Source organism: Ictalurus furcatus, chromosome 14, assembly GCF_023375685.1.
Source record: "Ictalurus furcatus strain D&B chromosome 14, Billie_1.0, whole genome shotgun sequence".
NCBI lineage: Eukaryota > Metazoa > Chordata > Actinopteri > Siluriformes > Ictaluridae > Ictalurus > Ictalurus furcatus.
In genome coordinates, this window is record NC_071268.1 from 7194683 (window position 1) to 7220478 (window position 25796).

The following is a 25796-nucleotide window of genomic DNA, read 5'->3' on the forward strand; positions in this document are numbered from 1 at the left end:
ACCACTTTTGACAAGCGACATAGACACTGAACAGATATGAGATGTTTTGAACTTGACTGCTCATACTTGTAGGAATTAAACCAGACCGGGAAATGAAATTAAATAAATCTATAAAAAAATCTCCCCTTTCTCAATGAGCTGCCTTCAAGTAAATCATGAAATAATCAAAAATAAATGCAGGTGATTAGCAGCAACCGAGGATCTGCTACAGAAGCTGCTGGTTCCTGTTTAATATGGTGGATGGATAGACATTATGGGTGGATAGATGGACAGGATGGATGGGAAAAAAAATGAGTGGATGAATAAAATGGATGAGTGGATGGATAGACGGGATGGATGGATAATACGGATTGATTGATATATGGATGAAATGTGTGGATGAATGGACAGGATCGATTGATTGGATGGTGAATGAATAAAATGGATGGATATAATGTATGGACCTATAGATAAAATGGATGGATATGGACTAAAGCATTAAGTGGCATTCTTACAGATACCATATTTTTATTTAACAAATAATAATTTTTCACAAACGGTACACGCCTTCATGCAGGCTAGTCATTTTATTTGCAAAAGCTATTCAGTAGTAAAAAAAAAAAAACCCACATGTTTCTGTTGTGGTGTTTCAGCTTTGGTGCAGTCGGCCTCATACACCGTCCTGATCGGGAACAGGGAGTGGATGAGACGCAACGCCCTGCATATACAGCCTGAAGTGGACGAGGCCATGATTGAACATGAGAGGAGGGGAAGGACTGCTGTACTGGTGGCTGTGGATGGTTAGCAAGAGCACCAGCCAGCATAGTTTAGCATCACTCGCACTGATATATTTATTTAATAAGGCTGTAGAAGTGATTTAATCTGGGTTCCATTTTCATGAGATGAAAGTTTTTATTTGTGTAGGCTCTGTTATCCTCACTCTGTTATGCTATAGTTTTCTCTCCTCAAGCACCTCCTGTGCATTTTCACCTGTGCTCAGGTGTGCTGTGTGCCTTGGTCGCCATTGCAGACACGGTGAAGCCAGAAGCTGAGCTGGCTGTACACACTCTCACCTCTATGGGTCTGGAGGTGGTGCTGATGACTGGCGACAACAGCAAGACAGCACGGGCCATTGCAGCACAGGTACAATACCCTCCTCTCTTTTCAACATGAATTCAGGCCACCTAGTAACTCAAATTTCACTCTTGTATTCAGCCCATTTTCTTTTTTGTGTGCCGCCTTTGATACATAAACGTTTGAAACTCAACACAGCTGTCCTCTTTGTTCAGAAATGAAACCTGTGTGTAAGAACTAAAACCTATTTTAGCTGCTTTACACCAGTCTGAAGCTTCTGGCACAGCAGTACAACTGGTTGTTATGCAGAAATTGTAAAAACATGTTTAAATAGTAACGAATACAGCAATGAACAAAAATAAAACCACAGCGTAAGCACCTGATTGTAATCACAATGCACCTGTCTTGACTTTACTGTGTTGTTCTGTAATCACTGGTAACGTAATTATGGATGGATTTACGCATGGATAGAATTGTGTGGATGAATAGACATTATGGGTGGATGGATGAACATGATGGATGGACAGGATAGATTGGATGGATGGATGGATGGATTGTGGATAGGGTTGGATGGATAAAGTGGATGGATGGACGGACAAGATGGATGGATATATTGTATGGGCCTATAGATAAAATGGATGGATAAAATAAATGGATGGATATGTACTAAATGATGAATATGTATTATTAATAAAAATATATATATATATATATATATATATATATATATATATATATATATATATATAAACATAAACATAAACAAACTGGTGCTTTTTGCCCGTGTCTGTAGGTTGGCATCAGTAAGGTGTTTGCCGAGGTGTTGCCCTCTCACAAGGTGGCGAAGGTGGAGCAGCTGCAGCTGGCAGGGAAGTGCGTTGCCATGGTGGGAGACGGAGTGAACGACTCCCCAGCTCTGGCCAAGGCAGACGTGGGTATCGCCATTGGCACAGGCACTGATGTGGCTATTGAAGCAGCAGATGTGGTGCTCATCAGGGTGAGAGCTGTCGCACTGTAGTGCTCAAAAGACATTTTATGTCCTCCTTTATTTTATCCACAGCAGTGTTTTGACAAGAACTGAGGTTTTTTTTTGTTTTGTTTTTTTAACAGTGGAGCACAACAATTATCTAATATATTTTGGTATTAATATGAACAGACTTTGTGGTATTTTAATATTCTTGTGCTAACTCTTTATAATACTTCCTGTCTGTCTTTGCAGAACGATCTCCTGGATGTTGTTGGGAGCATTGACTTGTCAAAGAAGACTGTCAAAAGGATCCGTATTAACTTTGTTTTTGCACTCATCTACAATCTTGTAGGAATTCCAATTGCAGCCGGTGAGCACATACATTGGGAGAAAAAAAATGTAGATTGAAGATCAACTTGTCCTTAACAAGTGATAATGGCACCATGTAGAATGGCTTGGTTGCATTTTCAGCTAATAAATAGTCACAGATTTTGGGATTACCCTGACATCTTGATCCAGGAATGTTAATAGCTGCTTCTCTGTGTCTAGGTGTGTTCATGCCTATAGGACTGGTGCTGCAGCCGTGGATGGGTTCTGCTGCTATGGCTGCATCTTCTGTGTCTGTGGTCCTCTCCTCCCTTTTACTCAAATGGTGAGTGAATTGACTGGTCAGTAAAACATGTTATAGTCTGCCTGGATTTACCCCCAAATTATTAATTTTAAAAGCCTAAATAAAAAAAAATACTTTTAAAATCAATTAATATTATTATTGTAATATAATAATAATAATAATAATAATAATATAGGCATCTCTGCTTTCTACTTAATGGCTTGCACCAATATGTCAGCCTTTTTGAGATTAATTTTAAAGGACAGATGTTTATCACGATGAAAGCATCCCACGTCACACCCCTCTTCATCTCCCCGTACTGGGTTCCCGTAGCCACTCGCATCAAATTCAATGCCTTGATGCTCACGTACAAGACCTTGTCTGGAACAGCACCCCCTTATCTCAACACTCTCCTTGAGGTTTATGTTCCCTCACGCAACCTGCGATCGATTAATGACCAATGCCTGGTATAGTACCTACTCAGCGAGGTACAAGGTCCCTTTCCAGAGCCTTCAAACTGACTGTCCCTCAGTGGTGGAACAAACTTCCAACCTCAATCCTGACTGCAAAATCTGTCACTATCTTGAAAGAAAAATGGCTTAAGACCCACCTCTTCTGTGAACATTTAACTAACCCTTAACTTGTCCCCAATAAAACAATTAAAAATCTGCTCCTGGATTCTGTGCACTTTGCTCCTCTAGCACTCAATTAAAAATTTTGTATGGTCGCACTACTTGTATTGTTCTCCGCTTGATGTATGGCTTTGCTTGTATTTCCTCATTTCTAATTTGCTTTAGATAAAAGCGTCTGCTGAAGGAATAAATGTAAATATAAAACACAGCAGTCCCATTGATGCTGGTATTCTAGCACCACCTAGAGGTAGTCCAGTCAGTTAACACAGGGGTTTTCAACCAAAGGAGAGCAAGATAAACTCAAACATGCATGTCTCCCACTGAGGCATGTAGACGATCTCCCTGGCTAAGCAGGCAGAATTCTGTTTTTTTTTTTTTTTTTTTTTTTAATGGATCATTGGCTTGTCAAATTTAGGCATGTAATTTAGGGTTTTTTTTCCATCAGAGGAATCCATATGCAAGATTATTTAAGCCATTGTGCCCTCCACATTAAGTGCAGGGCTACTATGGAAAAGGCAGGAGTATGATGAAAGGTACAGAAAATACAATACATGGCCAAAAGTATGTGGACACCCGAACACTCATATTTGGTTTCCACAAAGTTTGAAGCACACAATTGTATTGAATGTGTTTATTTCCCTTCACTGAAATTAAGAGGCCCAAACCTGTTACAGCATGACAATGCCCCTGTGCACAAAGCGAGCTCCATGAAGATATGATTTACAAAATTGGAGTGGAAGACCTTGACCTGACCTCAACCCCACTGAACACCTTTGGGAACTGGAACACCGACTGCACCCCAGAACTCGTCAACATTCCAACATCAGTAGCTGATCTCACTAATGCTCTTGTAGTTGAATGAACACAAATCCCACAACCTCTCCCCATCCAGAGTAAAGGTTATTATAGCAGCAAAGAGGGGGCTAAATCTGGAATGGGATGTTCAACAAGCACATATGGGTGTGGATGGTAAACTGTCCACAAACCTTTGGCTATATAGTGTATGATTTCACATGCCTTATCTGTATGTACAGTGTGTATGATGGTAGTTATATTGTTTCAGTTTGATGGGGGTGGTAAGGGCACATATTCAAAGTAATCCAAACAAACAGAGAGGAATGCCACCATCCACCCTCTTTAGAGGACCCATAAGACTTTGTTCCTGTTATTAGATACCATAAAAGAGGGAGAATGCAAACTAATACAAGTGTGAAAATCAGTTATAACACAAAACATGACAAAAAAATGAAGAAAAGGAAACACAAATACAGTAATACAGATACAAATAATATCTACAAAGTAATATGAATAGTAATAACATGGGCAATCTGGATAGCAGGGATCTGAGTATATGTGATGAACTAATAATGTTCCTACATTGGACATCTGTTAGTTTCGCATGCAGAAAGATGTAATATAATACAGTTTGTTTTCCATCCCATGAGCGATGTCTTGTGTCTTCTCACTCCTATCTTAACAGTTACACTAAGCCCAGTGCTGAGAAGCTGGAGCAACAGAGATGCGGGCAGCGGAAACTGGGCAGCCTTTCAGACGTCAGCGTTCACATCGGCATGGGCGAACTGCGCCGTCCCTCGCCCAGACTTAGCTTACTGGACCGGATCATCAACTACAGCCGAGTCTCTATCAACTCCCTACGCTCAGACAAGCACTCGCTCAACAGCATGTCATTGAGTGAGCCTGACAAACACTCGCTGCTCGTAGCCGGAGCTCACTGCGATGAGGAGATCGTCTGATGGGGCATTACCAGGCGCGACATGACTCCTTAACACACCTCAGTGCCTGTAGCCTGTAGGGAAGGAACCAAAATGTGATCTCATCCACACACACACACACACACACACACACACACACACACACACACACACACACACACACACATCACACCAGTTCTGCTTAATGCTGCATGACTCTCTGGAAGTTTGTGCACCAGTCTCCATGTCTCTATGGCACCCTGCGTGTATCCGGTGTGATCTTAGAGCCAAAACTGTAAGGAAATAGTAGGCACTGATCATGTGGCTGTTTTGTTTTTGTTTTTAAACTGACAATCTACATACCAACCCAAAGAATTTTGGACATGCCATATTTTATTTCTTAGACAAGTGTATTGAGTTTTAAAACTTTAATTGAGTATTTATGTCATTTATTTATACTTTATAATGTAGGAAATGTAACAAAGCATGTTAGCGATTATTATAATTTTATTTATCCGAATATTTTCCAGTGACAATTTTGCGTCTGATCATTGAATGCACATTAGTTACATTTACCCTGCTCAGTGTTCAGTGTTCACATACACATACTGCTTTTTGCCCAGTACTGAACTCAATCTGTTTTTTATTTTTTATTTTGGGGCTTGAATATCGATATATTAAGATACAACACATTCCAAAGAGGCGGTTGACCTCTTCCATCTAAAGAAGGAACGAAACACCTTGAGTGAAAATTGCTTGATTAAAATTGTTAGTAAGCATGGAAGAAACTAATCCTGCAGGGTTCCTCTGTTGTATCATGTCTTTGATATAACAGCTGTCTTTTTTTTTTTATACAGATGTTACTAATGCGAGAGGTGGAAACTCAAGTCCTTGCTGAAATTATTAGAAGAAAACATAATCACATAGTTGCTATTTATTTTTTCAGGTGTGCCTTGATAGCTGATCTTGATCGAGTAATTGAGTCAATGCTAATTCTAAGTGCTTCTGTCACTGATATACTTTCTTATTTGTAAGGTTTTCTACATTTTCAAATATCATCACCTGAATTGTCCCTGTAGCTCAACCCAAAACACTACTTTAGCCTAGTTATGTAATATAATGTATGGGAGAATAGAAAAACTGCCCATGAAGGAAACCGGGCAGTGGTAGTTCAGTGGCTAAAGGCTCTGGGTTACTAATCGGAAGGTCATGAGTTCAAGCCCCAGCACTTCCTAGCTGCCACTGTGGGGCCCTTGAGCAAGGCCCTTAACCCTCAACTGCTCAGATATATAAATGAGATAAATGTAAGTTGCTCTGGATAAGGGTGTCTGCTAAGTGCCGTAAATGTAAACCAATTGAATCATTTTAGGATTAAATTTGATTTCTAAATGATCACACTAAAGTCACTAGGACGAAAGCTACTTAGGAAATCAAACTTAAGTTTAATTAAAGTTAAATGCATTAGGGTTCTGTTGTGGTAGATACACCAAGGTGGCAGTCAGGTGACAGGGTGGGAAACAAATACAACGGACAACCTCTGAAGAAACTGCTCGATGAACAGAAAGATAGTGGCAGCTGATTAGCAGAGGTTCCTAAATTGGAGAAGGGGTTTACATAATTGTAAAAATGATGATAATAATAAATAAATGGGTCACATTTTATGAAGCACTTACAGAGTGCACTGGTACTGGAGAGACCAGATTCACAATTATATGAATAATATTAATGTCTTAAAGAATAATATTAATGAATAATAATAAAGTCAACTTTATTATTATTATTATTTATATGGCACAATGAAATGAAGTAGCAAGCCCTTAAATTAGGCAAGTAAACAAATGCAAAAATGAGGTAGTTAAGTACTGGTCGAATTGTATGAGTTTTGGTTTCAGCACATGAAGACCTTTTATTAGTGTGCAGATGAATAAATCAAAAATCATCAGAAATTGGATCTGAAATTTTTAGGCTTCTTTAGATTCGGGGTGGGGGTTGTGGTCGTTGTATCTTTTTGCGAGTCTACTCTATGGCCTGCTCTTATAGATTGTTCATTTCTTATGGTAGATATAGAAAAAATAGTTCCAATTGAACAACACGCATTAAATCCAGACATTCAGAATCTACAGCTCTTTCACAGACAACTGACTATCTGGGATTTGTGCCTTTCTATGAACAACGAACTTGTGAAATGTGTCCAACCCTTAAAGTTCTGTGGCGAGGGAACATGGGAAGTTGTGCTACTGTATATTTTTTTTAAAAAGGCACAATCACTATTTTGAAAGTTTTTTCAAGGCCCCAGTAGAGAGAATGAACCGAAATGTAGGCCTCGTGTGTGATCCATGCCTTTATTATTCCACAGTGTTTTCACTGCAGTGAGTTGCTGTATTTATTGCTCTTCTCGCCAGTTGTTCTGTAGGTTAACGTCTATTTGAAGCTGTGAGTTAATGTAATGTATAATACACAGATTCGGCAAATTTTATGGTTGTTACGCAACACGATATATCAATAAGCTACAACGTACGAGCTCCATTTCATTTGCAATAAACAGTTGAACCTGTGCATTTCTTAAAAATACGGTGTCTTCATTCAGCACAACGAGACCTTTACTGAAAATACAATCAAATATAATGATAGTTTTGTTGCAGTTTTTACCTACTTACTTAAATTCTTGGATTGTATCACTGTTACCAACTTTGAGATATTAAATAGTCGTATCTCATCTGCTAATGAGAACTTTATCACAAGATGGCACCCCAATGATATTAATGTGCTGATACTTTGTTTTAAGGAATCACATATTGATCTAATTTACTGAATGCATGCAAATCCAAAGCTTCATTGAAATGACTGTATGCATTTCCAGTACTGCCAAAGCATCACGGAGAACCATCGTGGAGAGAGAAGAAAAAGCTGTCACAAATAAGCACATCTGCTGAAAACATTACGTGACAGAAAGAAAACCGAAGTAAACATTAGAGAACAGAAATTGACATTAATTACAATAATTAACAATAATAAGAGCAACGATTGTAAAGAAGTAAAATAACACCAGAGAGCTTTTCTTTTCTTTTTCAAAAATCAAAATCATCAAAAATCTTTAACTTGAACTTGAGTCCATATCACCATATCATAGGATACACATAGAAAGCATCCCAGGAGAAAAAAAAAAAACATCTTTAATTAATCCAATGAGGATTGTTGATCATAATGCTTTGTCAAATAGAATAGCGATGATAATAATACTAGTGAAAAGAATTTCCTGTAGTTACGTCATGCTGTTATCTAAGACAGCCTGAAGAGAATGGAGGAGGGAGGGCTGACAGCTTTATGTGCTGAATAAAAGATGGATCTTATTTAACAAGGCACTCACCACCACCACCATCATCATCGTACAGCCAGTGTAGATGTTTTAATGAAAAATTCCTGGTCCAATTTTTTTTTTTTTTTGCACAAACATTTTTTTTTAAAAAAAGTAACAACAACAACAAAACACTTACTTTTCTGTAGTTAACTGGTGCTGTTACGTAACTCTATTCTGAAATAGTCAGCCAGTCGTGCACACGCATTCCCAGAGCTCTATTCATTGCACGCTCATGCTGTCAGGGAACGTTGCCAGGAAACTGAAGTTGGGGAGAACTGGAAGCAGCAGGTTTGTGCTGAAGATCCTAAGGAGGGTTGGCAAGTTTTATCTACTCAATAAAACGTTTGTCATATTGAAGGATTAAGTAGAAAAATACTTTATATGAAACTTTATATGATGATGATGGTATTGACACCATAATACATTTTTTTTTTTAAAAAAAAGCACCTTTCACAACACCCAAGGTCACTTGCATGCCAATACAATTCACACAGTTATACATATGCATGTGCAGTGATTGCTTGCTGGTTAAGGCTCTGGGTTACTGATTGGAAGGTCAGGGGTTCAAGCCCCAGCACTGCCAAATTGCCACTGTTGGGCCCTTGAGCAAGGTCCTTAACCCTCTCTGCTCCAGGGGCACTGTATCCTGGCTGACCCTGCACTCTGACTCCAACTTCCTAACATTCTGGGATATGCGAAGAAAAGAATTTCACTGTATATGTGACAAATAAAGACTCATTATACAATATTATAGATAAAACACTATAACATATATTATAATGAAGTATTATGTAACCATGTCACAGAGAATATGAAAGCCTGAAGAGATGAATTTTTAAAGAACTTTGAATCTTGAAATGTATTCACAGTTGCAGATGTGATGGGGAAGTAATTCCAAAGCTTAGGGGCAATGTGACTAACGGCTCTTCCACCCATGGTGGTAAAGTTCATGTCCGGTATTGCTAGTAGACCTGCTGAGGAGGATCGCAGTAAGTGGGGAGGGGTGTAGTTCTCCAAGAGGTTAGTGAGGTAAGCGAAAACATGATTATGTAGGGCCTTAAATGTGAGAAGCATAATTTAGAATTTTATTCGATAGGAAACAGGAAGCCAGTGAAGCTGGATGAGCTGAGGTGTTACATGGCTGGTTGATTTGGAGAATGTAATGATCCTTGCTGCAGAGTTTTGGATTATTTGGAGCTGGTGAAGTAGTTTATTAGGGATGCCAGACAGGATGGGATTGCAGTAGTCAATGTGGGATGTAACATAAGCATTGACCAAGACTTCTGTGCTGTGTTGAGTGAGGGATGGGTGTAGTCTTGCCATGTTCCGTAGATGGAACACTGCATGAAACATTGCTAATGTGTGCAGCAAAGGAGAAAGTGCTATCTAATATGACACCAAGGCTCTTAACCTGAGTGGAGCAGGGTATGGTTCAATTGTCAATGGAGAGGGTAAATTTGTTCATCTTTACAAGTGCAGTTTTAGAGCCAACAATAAGTATCTCAGTCTTATTGCTGTTTAATTTCAGATAGTTCTTAGTCATCCATAAGTTGATGTCATGAAGACAGACTATGATCGTATTGGGAGGAAGAGAGGCTGAGGGTTTCGTGGACATGTAAAGCTGAGTATCATCAACATAGCAGTGAAAGTGAACACCATGATGTCGAAGGATATTGCAGAGTTGGAGGAGATAGATGATAAATAAGAGAGGCCCTTGGTGACAGCAGAGCTCTCTGACTTGCAGCTCATTATTTGGACTAATTGTGTCCTGTCAGTGTGGTAGAATATGAACCACTGATGTACAGTGACACGGACTCCAGTGTTAGCTACACATTCTAGAAGAATCCGATGGTGTCAAAGGCTGCTCTGAGGTCTAGGAGGATGAGAATGGAGAGCAGTCCAGAATCAGTTGCGCAAAGGAGGTAATTGTTATCTTAACCATGGCAGTTTCTGAGCTGTGGTTAAGCCGGAATCCAGACTGGAATGGCTCGAACTGATTATTGTTTTTTAGGTGATCCTGGAGCTGAGATGCCACGTTCCTCTCAAGGACATTTTTAGTAAATGGTAGGTTAGAGAAAGGTCGATAGTTATTGTAGTCATCAGGATCCAGTCCTGGCTTTTTCAGTGTTGGCCTGACAATGGCAGTTTTTAACGAAGGGGGGACCACACCAGTGGTGAGAGAAGTGTTAATTATTGAGGTTATCAGAGAGGAGATTGAGGGCAGGCACTCTTTAAGTAAGTTGGTTGGAGCCGGATCCAGTTGACAGATGGAGAAATTGCACTTCATGATGAGATTTAAGACGTGACTTTCCACTGGGAGACTGAAATGACTAAATGCACTGGTATGTGGAGGGCCCGTAGCATTCAGGGAGCATGGTTCCTTTTCCTCGTTAATTGAACAAGTCAATTGTTGATGAATGGTAGCAATTTTAGAGTGGAAAAACTTCAGGAATGCAGAACAGCGTTCATCAGAGAGATTCAGATGAATGGAGTTATCAGGTTGTTTAAGTAGTCCATTCACGGTGGAAAAAAAGAGCTCTGGTGTTTCCTTCTCCTGCACTGATGATATTTGCATAATATGATGTTTTTGAAACAGAAAGGGCATTGAAGTATGTGATCAGAATACATCTTTTTATGTTTCACAAGATTAGTCCTTTTTGATAACCGCTCCAGACACCAAGCCATGGACTTCATCTGGTGGAGTTTAGATGTATACCAAGGTGCAGTGTGAACAGATAAATCGGTCAGAGTCTTCAGGGGAGCAAGACTGTTAAGCGCAGAAGACAAGCAATGGTTGTAATTGCTCACTAGATCCACTAATGAAGCATTAGGAGCAGGGCAGGGATAGGACAGTTCCTGACCTTGCACTAAGCCTTCTGGCTGCTATTTTCGCACTTGAAAACAATTAGTCATTAAATAAGTAAATAAATAAGCAAATAAATATAAAAAATCTTTTTATGAGTCGTTATTTTTTCTGTACTTAATTGGCACTGTTGTGTAGGACTTTATTCTGCAAGAATAAACAAACACAGGGACGGTCAGTCAGTCATGCATGCGCATTCCCAGTATTCAGTGTGCATTCTATCAGGGAACCTTGCCAGGAAACTGAAGTTGGGGAAAACCGGAAGCAGCAGCTTGGTGCTGAAAATGATCCTAAAGAGGGCTGATAAGTTTATCTACTGAATTAAACATTTATCACAGTCAAGGATTAAGTAGAATAATACTTTATATGAAACTTTATATGATGTGATGATGATGATGATGATGATGATGATAGTGATGATGATGGTGATGGTGGTGATGCTGATGCTGATGATGATGATGGTGATGATGTGATGATAGTGATGATGATGGTGATGATTATGATGGTGATGATGTGATGATGATGATGATGAAGATGGTGATGATGGTGATTATGATGATGATGATGTGATGATGATAGTGATGATGATGTTGATGATGTGATGATGATGGTGATTATGTAATGATGATGATGATGGTGATGGTGATGATGATGATGGTGATGGTAATGATGGTGATGATGTGATGATGATGGTGATGATGATGATGGTGATGATGTGATAATGATGATAGTGATGATGGTGATGATGATGATGGTGATGATAATGATGATGATGGTAATGATGGTGATGTGATGATGATGATGGTGATGATTATGATGGTGATGATGATAATGATGATGTGATGATGATGATGTTGATGATGGTGATGATGTGATGATGATGGGGATGATGTGATAATGATGATAGTGATGATGATGATGATGATGATGATGATGGTAATGATGGTGATGTGATTATGATGGTGGTGATGATGTGATGATTATGATTGTGATGGTGATGATGATAATGATGGTGATGATTATGATGGTGATGGTGATGATGATGATGGTGATGATGATAGTGATGATGATGATGATGATGATGGTGATGATAGTGATGATGATGATGGTGATCATGATGGTGATGATGGTACTGCCATCACCATCATCATATGCTACACCTAGCTGCTTTTCCAAATACAAGTCTGGCATAATAGCCAGTGCAAATATTTCAAATAACAGTTCCTGACATTGCACTAAGCCTACTGGCTGCTATTTTTGCACTTGAAAATGATTAGTCATTAAAAAGTAAATAAATAAATAAACACGCAAACAAACAAACAAATAAATAACCTTTTATGAGTAGTTACTTTTTTCTGTAGTTAATTGGCGCTGTTGTGTAAGACTTTATTCTGCAACAATAAACAAACACAGGGACGGTCGGTCAGTCGTGCACGCGCATTCCCAGAGCTCTATTCAGTGCGCGCGCACGCTGTCGGGGAACGTTGCCAGGAAACTGAAGTTGGGGAAAACCGGAAGCAGCAGGTTGGTGCTGAAAACCTCCTAAAAGATAACAGACGAGGGGGGGCTGCTTAGTTCGTATGTGCCGAATAAAGGATTTTTATCTTACTCAAGGAATGAAGCAGAAATAAACATGGCACTGACCCAGACTGTGGTTTTGTCCTTTTTAATGACGCGCGGCGGAAAAGTGAAGAACACGGAGCTTTTGAGCGCGTTCACGGCGCACATCAACTGCAGCGAGCCGGAGCAAAGAAGACGCAACAGGGATCTGTTTAAGAGTTTCATCAACAACGTGGCTGTCGTGAAACGTGTCGATGATGTCAAATACGTCGTCGTGAAGAAGAAATACCAAGAGATGATCAATGAAGGAAAGTTCTCCATAGCATCATCACCATCATCATCATCACCATCCTCATCATCATCATGCACAACACAACAGAGTTGCTTTTCCAGATGTGAGTCTCGCTCTATAACCAGTGCAGATATTTTAAATAACAATTCCTGGTTTTGCACAAGTCCACCTGGCTGCTCTATTAACACCTCTAAAGATTTAGTCACAAAACAACAGTTGCAAAGTAGACCAGCTGAATGTGATGCCGTGATTTCTCCTGTCACTACATCCAACCAGGAGGAATCTTTGACTGCTCGAGTACTTAATGTAGCTAATAATACCAGAAAGGGCAAAACGGGGGCTGTTTTTGCTGTTGTGGCGATAAAATCACCACCTCATTCACAAACTGAGAAGATACAAGTCAACCTCAGAACACCTGCCTGTCTTCAGAGATTGGACATCCCACCACAGCAGGAGTTAAAAACTGTGGAAGCTGGAAAGAGTTCCCCGTACCTGAATCATGAACCTGATCTAAACAAATCACCAAGAACCAAAAGGAGACAGACGGTGGTGCCTAGTTCACCAGCACTGAAAAGAGGAAACAAAGTCCGTAAACCAGGTTTCAGTGATAAGGACTCGTCAGCGATCCGTCTGGAGCCACGAGAACACGAGTGGCTTGTAATGTCAGCAACAGGACGCTGGAGTCAACTCTACAACCTCTTGCTGCAGGATGTCCTCCTGGCCGAGAAGAGAAACTTCATATCAGGCTTCACGGCACTTCACTGGGCCGCGAAACACGGAAACGTCAAAATGGTGCGCAGAATCCTTGACATTGGTGAGAAAGTTGACGTGAACATCAAGAGCCATGATGGTTACACGCCTCTGCATGTTGCTGCCATTCACAGCCACGAATCAGTCTTAAATTTACTGGTGCGCGACTACGGTGCTAACTGCCATATACGTGACAACAGTGGCAAAAAAGCATATCAGTATTTACGCAAAGAATTGTCGGCTGAAGTGAGAGAGCTGCTCGGAGACCCGGCTGCTTCGTGTCAGGTCACACAGCATGCATGCTCAGATGATCAGCACTTTTCCGATTTGTCTAAAAACCTCAACACATTTAGTAAACTATTTCAATCCAGCGTGGGACACAGAAAGAAATCCAGACTTCGATCAAGCTTTCGTTCAATCAGTGATGAACAGGAAGAGAACAAGAAAGACTGCTCATTAGACCACTAACACGAATAAAGTGCACAAATGAGTTTATGCACTTGAATAGATGTTTGCCGTAACATATCTGTTTTTAATTTCATTTATAGAGATATTTAGCTTTTATACTACAGTACTACTAATACTACAGAATTCTCGCATCCGATTGGTCCGACAGTAGTCCCAGCTCTAATTGAAATGGTAGTTTTATATTAAGGAGCCTGTTCTATTATGGCATCATTTCTATAGTAACAGCTTATTCAGTGGGATTCGTATGGTGGACTCTCTGCATAGTCCAAGAATAATCATAAACATAAAAACAGTGTTATTTAATGAAGAAAAACGTATTAATTGTTACTAAGGAGACATTTATTTAACATCTGTGGAAGGAGTCTCCAGGGTCAGTGTATTTGTGAAAGTTTCCCATCACAAGAAAATCTTTAGGACTGAGGACTTTGCTCTTTGCAGTTTCTTGGAAACATGACAGGCTGCATTATATATATATATATATATATATATATATATATATATATATATATATATATATATATATAAAATGTATATCCATATTTTATAAATATATATATATATATATATATATATATATATATATATATATATATATATATATATATATATATCCAAGATGACCACTGCCTTGCTAAAGAAGCTGAGGGTGAAGGTGATGGACTAAATCCTATTGAGCATCTGTGGGGCGTCCTCAAACGGTGGAGGAGCACAAGGTCTCTAACATCCACCAGCTCCATGATGTCGTCATGGAGGAGTGGAAGAGGACTCCAGTGGCAACCTGTGAAGCTCTGGTGAACTCCAAATAATGGTGACCACACAAGATATTGACACTTTGGGCCCAATTTGGACATTTTCACTTAGGAGTGTACTCACTTTTGTTGCCAGCGGTTTAGACATTAATGGCTGTGTGTTGAATTATTTTGAGGGGACAGCAAATTTACACTGTTACACAAGCTGTACACTCACTACTTTACATTGTAGCAAAGTGTCATTTCTTCAGTGTTGTCACATTAAAAGATATAATCAAATATTTACAAAAATGTGAGGGGCGTACTCACTTTTGTGAGATACTATATATATATATTAACTTCAAGAAAGTGAGGCACTTTGTGATAGGCTGTTATAGGAAAATAATCCACTTACTGGCGGTGATGACGTTAACATTTACAGTATTTTGCAGACCCAGCTTACAGAAGTTGTTTGTAGTCTCGATCAAAACCACATGCTCATGCTAGTTTACTACTGTAGGTCATGGACTAACAGTACTATCAAGGTAAACCCTGTTGGAGGAGGTTAGTACAATATGAAAGAAAACACAGCATGACACTATTCTATTGTGTATTATTTTCCTGTAACAGCACACCCTGAAGAGTTTTATTCCTTATTTAACCACGCTGATGATGGGAAAGACTGTCTGTTGAACCCCAGTGTGTTCCACTATCACTAATATACTGCCCAAATTAGAGTTGAATAGACTTTCACAGTGTACCTGCTGTTAATTTAAATAGCAGTTATTAATTTATTTAATAGAGATATTGATGCACTTGAATAGACTTTTGCCAGAACATATCTGTTTTGAATTTACTTGATAGTGATATTAGGTGGCATGGTGGTGTAGCAGGTAGCATCTCCCCTACAGGGTCTCCGGTTCGATCCTAAACTCCAATTAGTGCCTGAGTGGAGATTCTTCTGGGTTCTCCAGTTTCCTCCCACCTCTCAAAAACATGCAAATAAGTGGTTTTGGAGCACTAAATTGCCGCTATAGGTGTGTCCCCACGTCATGCCCGGTGTTCTTAGAACAGACCTCAGATCCAACACCCACCTTGACTAGGATAAAGCGCTTACTGAACTGAACATGAATGGATGATAGTGATATTTTGCTTCTAGCGAAGTTGAGAACAGCAAAAGACTATATATTAAAATGCAGAATTTCCCACTAACATGAATGAACTTCCCAGTAAAAGTTGATGCACTTGAATAGACTTTTCCACCATATATTTTGTTAATTAATTGCTATTTATTAATTTAGTTAATAAAGATAGTGGTATTTTGTTTAGGTGTTCAGCCAAGTTTTGACTAATTTGTGCATAGAGTTTTCCAACACTAACCACTGTCAGTTTGAATTCATCAGCTATAATCTAAGTTTTATTTTAAGTCTTGAGTATTTTTTGTTTTTATTTAACTTTTATTAATTGAATGATTTGAGAATACTATACTTTTTGTTCAGTTTTAAAAGAAATGTCACAAGTAGATTCCAAGTAGATTCAGATATTACACTATAATCTTGTTTACAGCTTGACAAGTTAGTGTAACTGCCAAATGACATTGTAACCGATGTACAATTTGTCTTTATAGCATTTTTGTAGAAAATATGAGCTATGTACACCTGTCTGTGATGCTGGTTGTATTTGTAGACAAACTAAAAAGTAAAAATGTTTGTTTTTTTGTATGTATCGCAGTGCAAAAATGTCAGCGAGTCATATTTTTCTGTTTGTTTTTATTTTGTCTGAGCACTGAACTGTTTTAGTGTTTAAGTGCCTAGAAGATTAAGAGTTTCAATCCCAGGACTGCCAGGAAGTCAATTTTGGATCCTTAGCAAGGTCTTTAACCCTCAACTACTCAGATATATAGTCCTGTGCAAAAGTTTAGGCACCCTATTTTTTTTTAGTACAAACTTTGTTATAGATTTTTTTTTATATGACTTCTACATTATCGAGTCAATACAAAAACATTTAAAATTTCCAAACATTAGTTTTCTAGCACAAAATTAAATGTTACAGAAAAATGTTTGTAGGTCATTAAAGAAACCAGCATATGAAGTCACAAGAGACACTTTTTGGACAAAAAACATAATGATGGCTGCTGGATTTTGCTGCAAAACTAAGAAGTGGGTGTGACAGAAGAACCGTGGCTGGTTCTGTAAGATGCTCAGTAAAACTTACAGCTCATTTCCTTATAAAACTGCAGTAATTCTACCTGAGACTACTGTTTTTTTGGTTTGTTTTTTAAAAGCAATAAACATCGCCTTTGTTTAATTTATTACTGTTTACTGCTCATTGTAGTATTTTTTTTAAAGTGGAGAAACATTTAATTTCATTATTTTTGAAGGCATCTTTGCTCTATGGCATTTCTTTGCATGTGCCTAAGACTTTTGCACGGTACTGTACAATTAGATTGTATTCTGAATTGTATGTAGATTTAGATAAAATCACGAAAGAATAAATTTACCATATATTTTTTAGAACACTTGATTCTTGTAACTGGTAATGAATTAATTACTAGACACTGATTATTTCATATTGTTTGTCCTTTAAATTTCTTGAGGATAGTTACATTATATTTCAGATTGGGGTAGAAATCCTGTCCGTAAAATCCTATTTTCTTCCTTATGAATGGGTACTTTCTCACATCTGTCATATCTGATTCTCTGATGGTGTGTGGGGTGTGCTGAGAAAAAAACTGGCTGATTGTGCTCGAATAAAAGAACGAGTCAGTCTGTGTGGGCTGTAGGAATGTGGCCCTTGAATTTATTACATTTTGCTTGTATCTATGAAAGAATGAACTTTCTTTCCCGACTCCACAATGATGCAGAATCTGAAAAAGAAGTAAAACATATTTCATGTACACTAATATTATATTTATTTATTTATTTATTTATTTATTTATTTGCATTTTGCTTAGAAATCTTAACGCTTAACACTGGAAAGCTCTGCATCAGACCCTTTGGCCCCACATCAACCTTGAATCTAATTGTTTACCTAATATACATCAATAACTATTCCATACACTTTTCAATCAAGCTACCATTTCACTTCTTGTTTATTTATAATCCATCTTTATAACCTATGTGTTAATGGACTATGTTGAAATGTCTGGTTGGATACAGCAGATCCCTGCTGTTTTTCATCCTTGGGGTGTATGAGTGAATTGTCCTGTATTGCCTGCCAGAGTGGAGCAGTTTGTTGGTGTGCAGGTTGGGTGGCGTCCCTGATTATTTTGGAGGCCCTGCTCTGACATCTGGGCAGATAAATATCCTCAACTGCTGGTAGCTGTGTACCGATGAGCCGATCTGATGACCCCGATCAGGCCAATCACTGTCGTGTTATCTGCGAACTTCGCAATGGTGTTTGTTGTTGCATGGGCAGGTGGACAGTCATGAGTGAAGAGTCCATACAGAACAGGGCTCAACAAACATCCCTGTGGGACACCAGTATTAAGGGTGAGAGAGGAGGATGTGTGCTTTCCTAACCTGACATACTGGGGACGGTTGGTCGGGAAGTTTAGTGTCTAGCTGCAGCTTAGTCCTAGGCTGTGGAGTTTGGACACCAGCGCATTGGGGATGGCCGTGTTGAAGGCCGAAGTGATGTCAACAAAGAGCATTTTCAGCATTCTGCATATTCGTCGCGAGGCTCATTGCATCCTCTGTTGATTTGTTTGCCCAATAAGCAAACTGACACTGGTCCAGAGTGGCAGGGGTGATGTTTTTAATATGTGCTAGAATCAACTTCTCGAAACACTTGGATATCAGAGGCATGAGTGTAATCGGATGATAGTCATTCAGACAACACACATTTTGCTGTTTGGGGTTGGGCACAATTGTTGCAGTTTTGTGGCAGGTAGGGACAACAGTGCTGGTCAAGGAGAGGTTGAAAATGCTCTGTCAGCTGGTTGGCGTATGCATGAAGTATATGACACCATCAGGACCAGCCACTTGATTGAGCCACTGACATTGATTATAAAGCTGAATTTAACACAGGATATGAATAAAAAGTTGTTTCATTTCATTCTTTATATATATATATATATATATATATATATATATATATATATATATATATATATATATACAAATATGAAATATTAACTGGGATGGAATACATTTCTATCTGCCACATAAATGATATATTTGTGCTGTATTACTTTGAAAGAATTTAGAAGCTTCCTTTAGCAATAAAAATAATGTACACAGGTTTTTGGCCATGAGATCTTTTACAGAAAAGTCACATGAAGTCATCAACTTCACATGTGTTAGTCATGTGGATATGTGGCTAAGCCCCCCCACACAAACACACACTTAGTGTATGGGTGTGTCTCGATCAGTGTTGGTGTCGGTAAGTTACCAAAAAAAAGTAATCCTCTACATATTTATAATTACTACTTTCAAAATTGTAATCTGATTACATGGCTGATTACTGCATGTAAAAAGTAATCAGATTACTAATTACTTTACTTTCACATTACTTTACAAACCTACAAAAATACACTACAAAATGAAATTCATATTTGTATGACTGAATGTTCCAGTGCACTGGAATGAGTTTGCAATTGAGACAGCCCTTAAAATGGCCGACTCCCTGATCAGTGCCCTGACTTCTGAACTAGGGAACTGATTGAGATGGACCCCATGTGTTTATTTTTCAGGCCATTTCCCCCCACATGACTCATTCATTCAATAATGTTAAATTTCCACATGTAGGCCATGTGTTTTTATTTGATACACGTTGATAAATTTATTTATCCATCACGATGTTCCATGCGCTTATCTGAGCTCAATTTCAGGCCATGACACAGCCTAATAAAAACACTTTTCCCCTTAATTTTTTCTTTTTTTTTCTCTTTACATGTGATCACGTGTTACTTCCATAATCACACGTGACATGTATTTTGAGTAAGGGTTTGTTGGTAGACAATAAGTAGGAAACAATTATGTACATCTACAGTTTTATTTCTGTGGTAATGCAAAAAGTGAAACAGGCTATCAGTAAGGTTAATTAATTGACGGAGTCTGAGATGCATTTTAATTGAAGTGTGTGTGTGTTTTGCCGGAACTCTCTCTCCCTCTCATGTCCATGTGCTGAAGAAACGTCATCCACGCGCACCCGGTTTGAGATGATTGCATACACCTGAGCGCTAAAGCGCGACCGGAACTGTGCGTGACCCTGGGAGAATTCCGCAAGAGCAGGTCAAAGAATGTGTTCAAGTTTGATGCATTTATTGATCATGGTTAAAGAGAGCTGCGCAGTCTTTTTCCTGAACGCGCTGGTGCTCGTGCTGATGGACGCCGGAGTGTCGGGACTCTCAGGCCGCGGTGCTGGAGGTCAACCCGCCGAGCAGTTAGTGCATCACGGCAACATTTTAAGCCCGTTACTGAAAGCCTTATCAGAGCACGAGCCGTGGGGAACTGATTTCCCGAGAACTAGACCGGATTCGAGATACGTACGGTTCATGAAAAGGCTTTACAAGCTGTCTACGAAGCACGAGAGGAGCCACGAGGCGTCCCACCTGTACAACACGGTGCGCCTGATCACAGCACGGCAGGAGTGTCTGGACCAGAGTGGAGGTACAAACAAAACAAGCACACTCCAGAGATCTATTCAGTTACTGAGTGAAGATTACTTGTGTCATTATTCAGCATCACTTCTAATATATCTAGTGTAAAGGACCAGCTCTCCTTCTCATTCTCAGCAAAGGGGTCACACTCAGTACGTTTACATGGACAACAATAATCCGATATTAACCCCATACTCAGATTAAGAAACTAGCATGTAAACAGCGATTCCGGATGACCGTAATCCGACTAAAGTCATACTCGAAGTAAACACAAATCGAATTAAGACGTGGAGTATTCCGGTTTTAGTCGTGTTATCGCCATGTACACATCTTAATCACAGTATTAACCTCGTGTAGGAGTTTTCGCTGCATTTTGCGACAGGACACGTACACACACGGCAGTGCTCAACCGTTTGACGGCAAACAAGAGCGCACGGCTGTGTCCGAAACGGCGTACTTGCATATGAGATAGATGTATTTCTATATACTATATAGTAGGTAAGTATGCGGTTTCAGACGCAGCCCATGGTTTCGAGCAGTCGTCTGTTTGCACGTATAGCATGACTATATTGATTTCAGTGTTCCCAGGATAGGCTCTGGAGCGACCTTGATCGGAATGAAGTTAGATACAGTTACTTTTATATAGCGCTTTTATAGACACTCAAAGCGCTTTACGTAGTCCGGGGGGGGGGGGGTCGGGATCTCCTCGACCACCACTAGTGTGTAGCATACACCTGGATGATGTGACAGCAGTCATAGTGCGCCAAAATGCCCACACCAGCTATTAGTGGAGAGGAGAGTGATGTAGCCAATTCAGAGACGGGGATTATTAGGGGGCCATGATAGAGAAGGCCCAATGGGGGAATTTTGCCAGGACATCGGGATTATACCCCTACTCTTTCACAATAAGCGTCCTGGGATTTTTAATGACCGCAGAGAGTCAGGACCTCGGTTTAACATCTCCTCCGAAAGACGGTGCTGTTTTTACAGTATAGTGTCCCCGTCACTATACTGGGGCATTAGAACCCACACAGACCACAGAGTGAGCGCCCCCTGCTGGTCTCACTAATACCACTGAATGACGTGGTTCCTCTCAAGGTCTCTGCCTTATGTCATCTCAGGGAGGTTTTCTCCAGTATTGTCATCTTGCTCATTAGGGATCTAAATCTATGTCCATATTTGATTTGGGACAAGGCCTACAGTTAAAATCACTACAATATCCAAACAAATTGATTGGCATGACCAGCTTTGCATGGGTATTGAAACACCTCAATGTCAAAAATGTCCATTCCGTCATCCATTGACCACTGACGGAACACTGATGATCACAAACTGACTATTTTTATTTTTAATTCGTACATGGAAAAGATGAGCTATAATTTTTATCTGTGCACTTTCAAGGTGGATCAACAATGTAGTTGGGTCTAAAATCCTAGTGACACCGTTGTGCCTGACGCGCTCGTACATTCACACACACTACCATATCACATACAACCCAAATAATATCTGGTCAGTGGTGGTCCTATGGCATTCCCTTTTTTCCCGCTGATGAATGGGAATTGTATTTGCAGTCAGTAGTTGTATACTTACAATGTGTCCTCGTATAGTATAAGTGTACCTAATAAAGTGGAAACATGGCGTTTCACTGCAAGTTGTATGCTTGATGTCTGTGGAATTGGATCACAAGTGTTTCGAGGATATTTTTGGCTACAGTAAGCACGAATGCATTAAAATGATGTGAAAATATTTTTCCACCAAACACCATAAAGGTTCTTTTAATTGGTCCTTCTGAAGAACCCTTAAAGTATGTATAGAGGGTTTCCATTACAGAGAAGGTTCCACCCCTGCTGTCAACTCTGTCACACTTATCTCGTAGATCACTAACTAGCTGAGCTGAGGTTCTGCCGTAACTGCATCTTATAGCAGCATTGTATTCTGGAACCGTGAGTCTAACATTTGTTTCTCCACTACATCTACATTGGATTTGTCAAAAGTGATCTAGAACATCGCTAGAAAATGGTAAGTGAGAAAAGAAGTTCTAGGTCTTTTTGTTTTTTGTCGATAACGGCAAAGTCTGATTTCTATTAAACACCATTCTACCTAACAATATCCATAGAAATAACGGAAATACAGCACCAACCAAGAAGCTAGCACCAGAGTCACTAAACACATCGCAGATATTTCAATATAAATATATTTTATGTGTTTCAGGGTGGGGTTTTCTGTTAAGATTTGGCTTTTACAAGTCTTCAGATCTGCAAAAGTTCTTCGTCTTCCTGTTATATAGTGTGAAACCTAATTTAGAGTGACTCTCCAGATTGGGAGCTTGGTTTATGGTTTTGTTTATGACCTGCTAAACACGTTACATTTCTTGTAAGAATTTTACTCAGGCAACGGACATGATTTGTTTCTTAAGCGTGTCTTCTTTCCTACAGAATTGTTCATGCAGGACATTTCCTACAGTCTGAACCGTGTACGAGCCCAGGAACAGCTGCTCAAATCGGTTCTGCTCTACTCCTTGGACCACAACCACGCTGCGTCGCTTACCTCTCATTGCTACCTGTACATGAAGGAACAGACGCCTTCAGATGAGCACATGTGCCTCAGCTCTCCCAGCTCACAGCACTCTGTGTCACTTATCAGTTTCTATTTCCTAGTCAACAGAGCCGGACACCACAAGTGGGTGGAGGTGGATGTGACCCCCTTCCTCCACCCTCTCATCCAGGGCCACAAAAAGGACATCCACCTACACATCAACCTCACCTGCCTGGACGATGAACCAGGGCGTCACACTTCCAGAAGCCTCGTGGAGCTCACGCACATGGCTCCGTCTCTTTTGCTGTATCTCAACGACACCAGCGAGGTGGCCTATCAGAGAGGCTCCACACACACCAGGTTTGGAGAAATCTGGTCGAACCATTGGGGCGAGAATACACAGAGCCAATATTACGGATCTGGTATTCAGAGGCTGAAGTGGAGACATCGAAGGAGTGCTCCAAACACAACCCAGTCAAGCACTGAAAGCGGACCACTGCCCACAGTCGAACACCCAACAGACGACTGCGACCTCTACGACTTCCGCGTGAGCTTCTCCCAGCTCAGACTAGATCACTGGATAATAGCACCCTCCAAGTACAACCCCAGGTACTGTAAAGGCATCTGTCCTCGTGTTGTGGGCCATATCTATGGCTCGCCAGTGCACACAATGGTACAGAATATTATTTATGAGAAGCTGGACTCCTCCATGCCCAGACCTTCTTGTGTTCCATCTGTATACGACCCTCTGAGTGTTTTGACCATTGAAAACGACGGCTCTATTGCATATAAGGAATATGAAGAAATGATTGCTACAAAGTGTACCTGCCGTTAATGGTTTTCTGCATTATTTTTCACATTTGCCATACTCGATCAGGACTAATTGCTGATAACCTCACTATTTCGTGCATAGTGCCCATTTTATTCACCTTTACAGTTTAAGATGCCATTGAATGAATTCTGCTTATTCTGTAATTGTTGTTGTGATATTTTCTCATTTCTATTCAGAAGTAATTTCTATGTATAAAAGAATGTAACTGAGCATATGATTGGATTTTTTTGTTTGTTTGTTTTGTTTTGATAATAATGACTGAAGTAATTTTGTTAACTTATTATTTTTTTTTTTCGGTGGGTGTGTCTCAGTTCTTCATGTATAATGCAAAAGTTTTAAGATTAATCTAATTCTGGACAAATTATGAAAAGTGTGGCCCTGTTGTCTTATTGGAACACTTTAACATATGTTTTTAATACCTGGGGATTGCAGACAGTTGTCTTACGGGCAACTTCTCTCTTCATGATGTCCAGAAAATAAGAAGTAATTTACCCTAAAACTTGAGCAATTTAAATGCTCTGGGGCATTTAATCGCTTTATGCTTTAAAGCGGAGTATGTCATGCGTCTATTTATGTAATTTATGTCTTTGTACGTTAGTCTGACTGGCTCTGATATCACATGAAGTATGCGATGGAAAAACATTTTGATATATTAGAGGAAACCAAACTGGAAATAAAAATAAAGTGAGCACCCTGGAGATAAAGTGTATTGTTGTGGCAGGGATTTTGTAAAGCAGTGAATTCAAATATAACTGTAGTTGGGTGTGTACACTAAATAAATAAATAAATAAAAATACTTTAAAAAAAAAAAATCTATTTCAATCAAAAATAGACATTGTGTCATCATTCAAACCACTGAAAAATCAAATGTCTCTTACTAGAAAGAATCAGATCTGCTGATTGAGGGTCAGTTAAGAGAAAATGATCCAGGTAAGACCATAAGAACTACTTCTAATTTGTCCTGATATTAGTCATTTAGAATTTGTTTTAGCTGGCAAGACCACATGGCATGGCACCTAGCTTTGCAAGCTAGTATAGCTTGTTACTAAAGTTATGTAGCTACTAGGGGTTTGACACCATAACACTCTCTGCATCTGTATCTCTTTAGTGCTCCAATTTATTTATTTATTTTTGTTGTTTTATAACAATGGATCAAAAAAACCTCAGCTATAGAAATGCCAGTACAGTTAGCATGGAGTGTAAATTCTGTCTTTGACAGTTCAACCTCAGCTACATCACTCTCTTTCATAATTGCTCTCAACTAGAGGTACATGTCTGAAGCAACTGTCCGAAAACCTATAAAATATCAAAACAGGAAGTCATTAAAATGTTGGTTTTAAGATTAAAAAAAAAGAAAAAGTTACTTGTACTGTATTCACCGTTCCAGCTCCAGATATAATATTTAGGCTAGTTTGGAGGATAAAAAGTGGAGAAGTAAATTAAAAGTGCATATCTGTAACATCATTAGCCTTGAGACACTCACACAGGTTTTCTTTATGTCTCCCTTCATCATAGGTCACAAAAACATCCTTCCACTCCTGAGCCTGGTCAGACAGCATGATCCATAGAGCACCACATCGTCCTGGCACAGCACGTAACACAACGTCAAAAGGTCATTACTATGGCAACAGGATTTTCTAATCCCTTAATGCATGTACTATGTTTATTTTAAATAAATGCTAACATGGATTCATTTATTATAATCACTAAACCACTGATAGTAAATCTCTTTAAGACATTTAAATTTCTGATCTACTTTTGAATCTGATTAATGCAAAATAAAACGGGATAAACTAGTGTTAATGGAGTGACTCTTTTTCTTGCGTGGTTTACA

At 39.4% G+C, this 25796-nt stretch overlaps 3 protein-coding genes across 4 annotated transcripts in view; all 3 read left to right on the forward strand.

Moving 5' to 3' along the window:
- Positions 1-8418, forward strand: part of atp7a (ATPase copper transporting alpha) — a 31725-nt gene extending 23307 nt beyond the window's left edge. Inside the window, exons 18-23 of one of the 2 annotated variants that reach the window (XM_053641333.1) lie at positions 633-779; positions 1010-1122; positions 1847-2050; positions 2273-2390; positions 2570-2672; positions 4743-8418. In XM_053641333.1, coding sequence (XP_053497308.1) covers positions 633-779; positions 1010-1122; positions 1847-2050; positions 2273-2390; positions 2570-2672; positions 4743-5016 — 959 coding nt within the window. In that variant the 3' untranslated portion in view covers positions 5017-8418. Of the gene's footprint in view, positions 1-632; positions 780-979; positions 1123-1846; positions 2051-2272; positions 2391-2569; positions 2673-4742 lie in introns of both variants that reach the window. The other variant, XM_053641332.1, reaches the window with a different exon arrangement.
- A 2856-nt stretch (positions 8419-11274) lies between these two features.
- Positions 11275-14696, forward strand: sowahab (sosondowah ankyrin repeat domain family member Ab). Its single transcript, XM_053641849.1, has one exon. It carries the CDS (start codon positions 12829-12831, stop codon positions 14263-14265), a length of 1437 nt encoding a protein of 478 aa, XP_053497824.1. The 5' UTR covers positions 11275-12828; the 3' UTR covers positions 14266-14696.
- Positions 14697-19655: 4959 nt separating this feature from the next.
- On the forward strand, positions 19656-24867 carry gdf9 (growth differentiation factor 9). The gene is made up of 2 exons (XM_053641673.1): positions 19656-20605; positions 23031-24867. The coding sequence occupies exons 1-2, from the start codon at positions 20236-20238 to the stop codon at positions 23963-23965; spliced, it is 1305 nt and encodes a 434-aa protein (XP_053497648.1). The 5' UTR covers positions 19656-20235; the 3' UTR covers positions 23966-24867.
- The last annotated feature ends 929 nt before the right edge of the window (positions 24868-25796 follow it).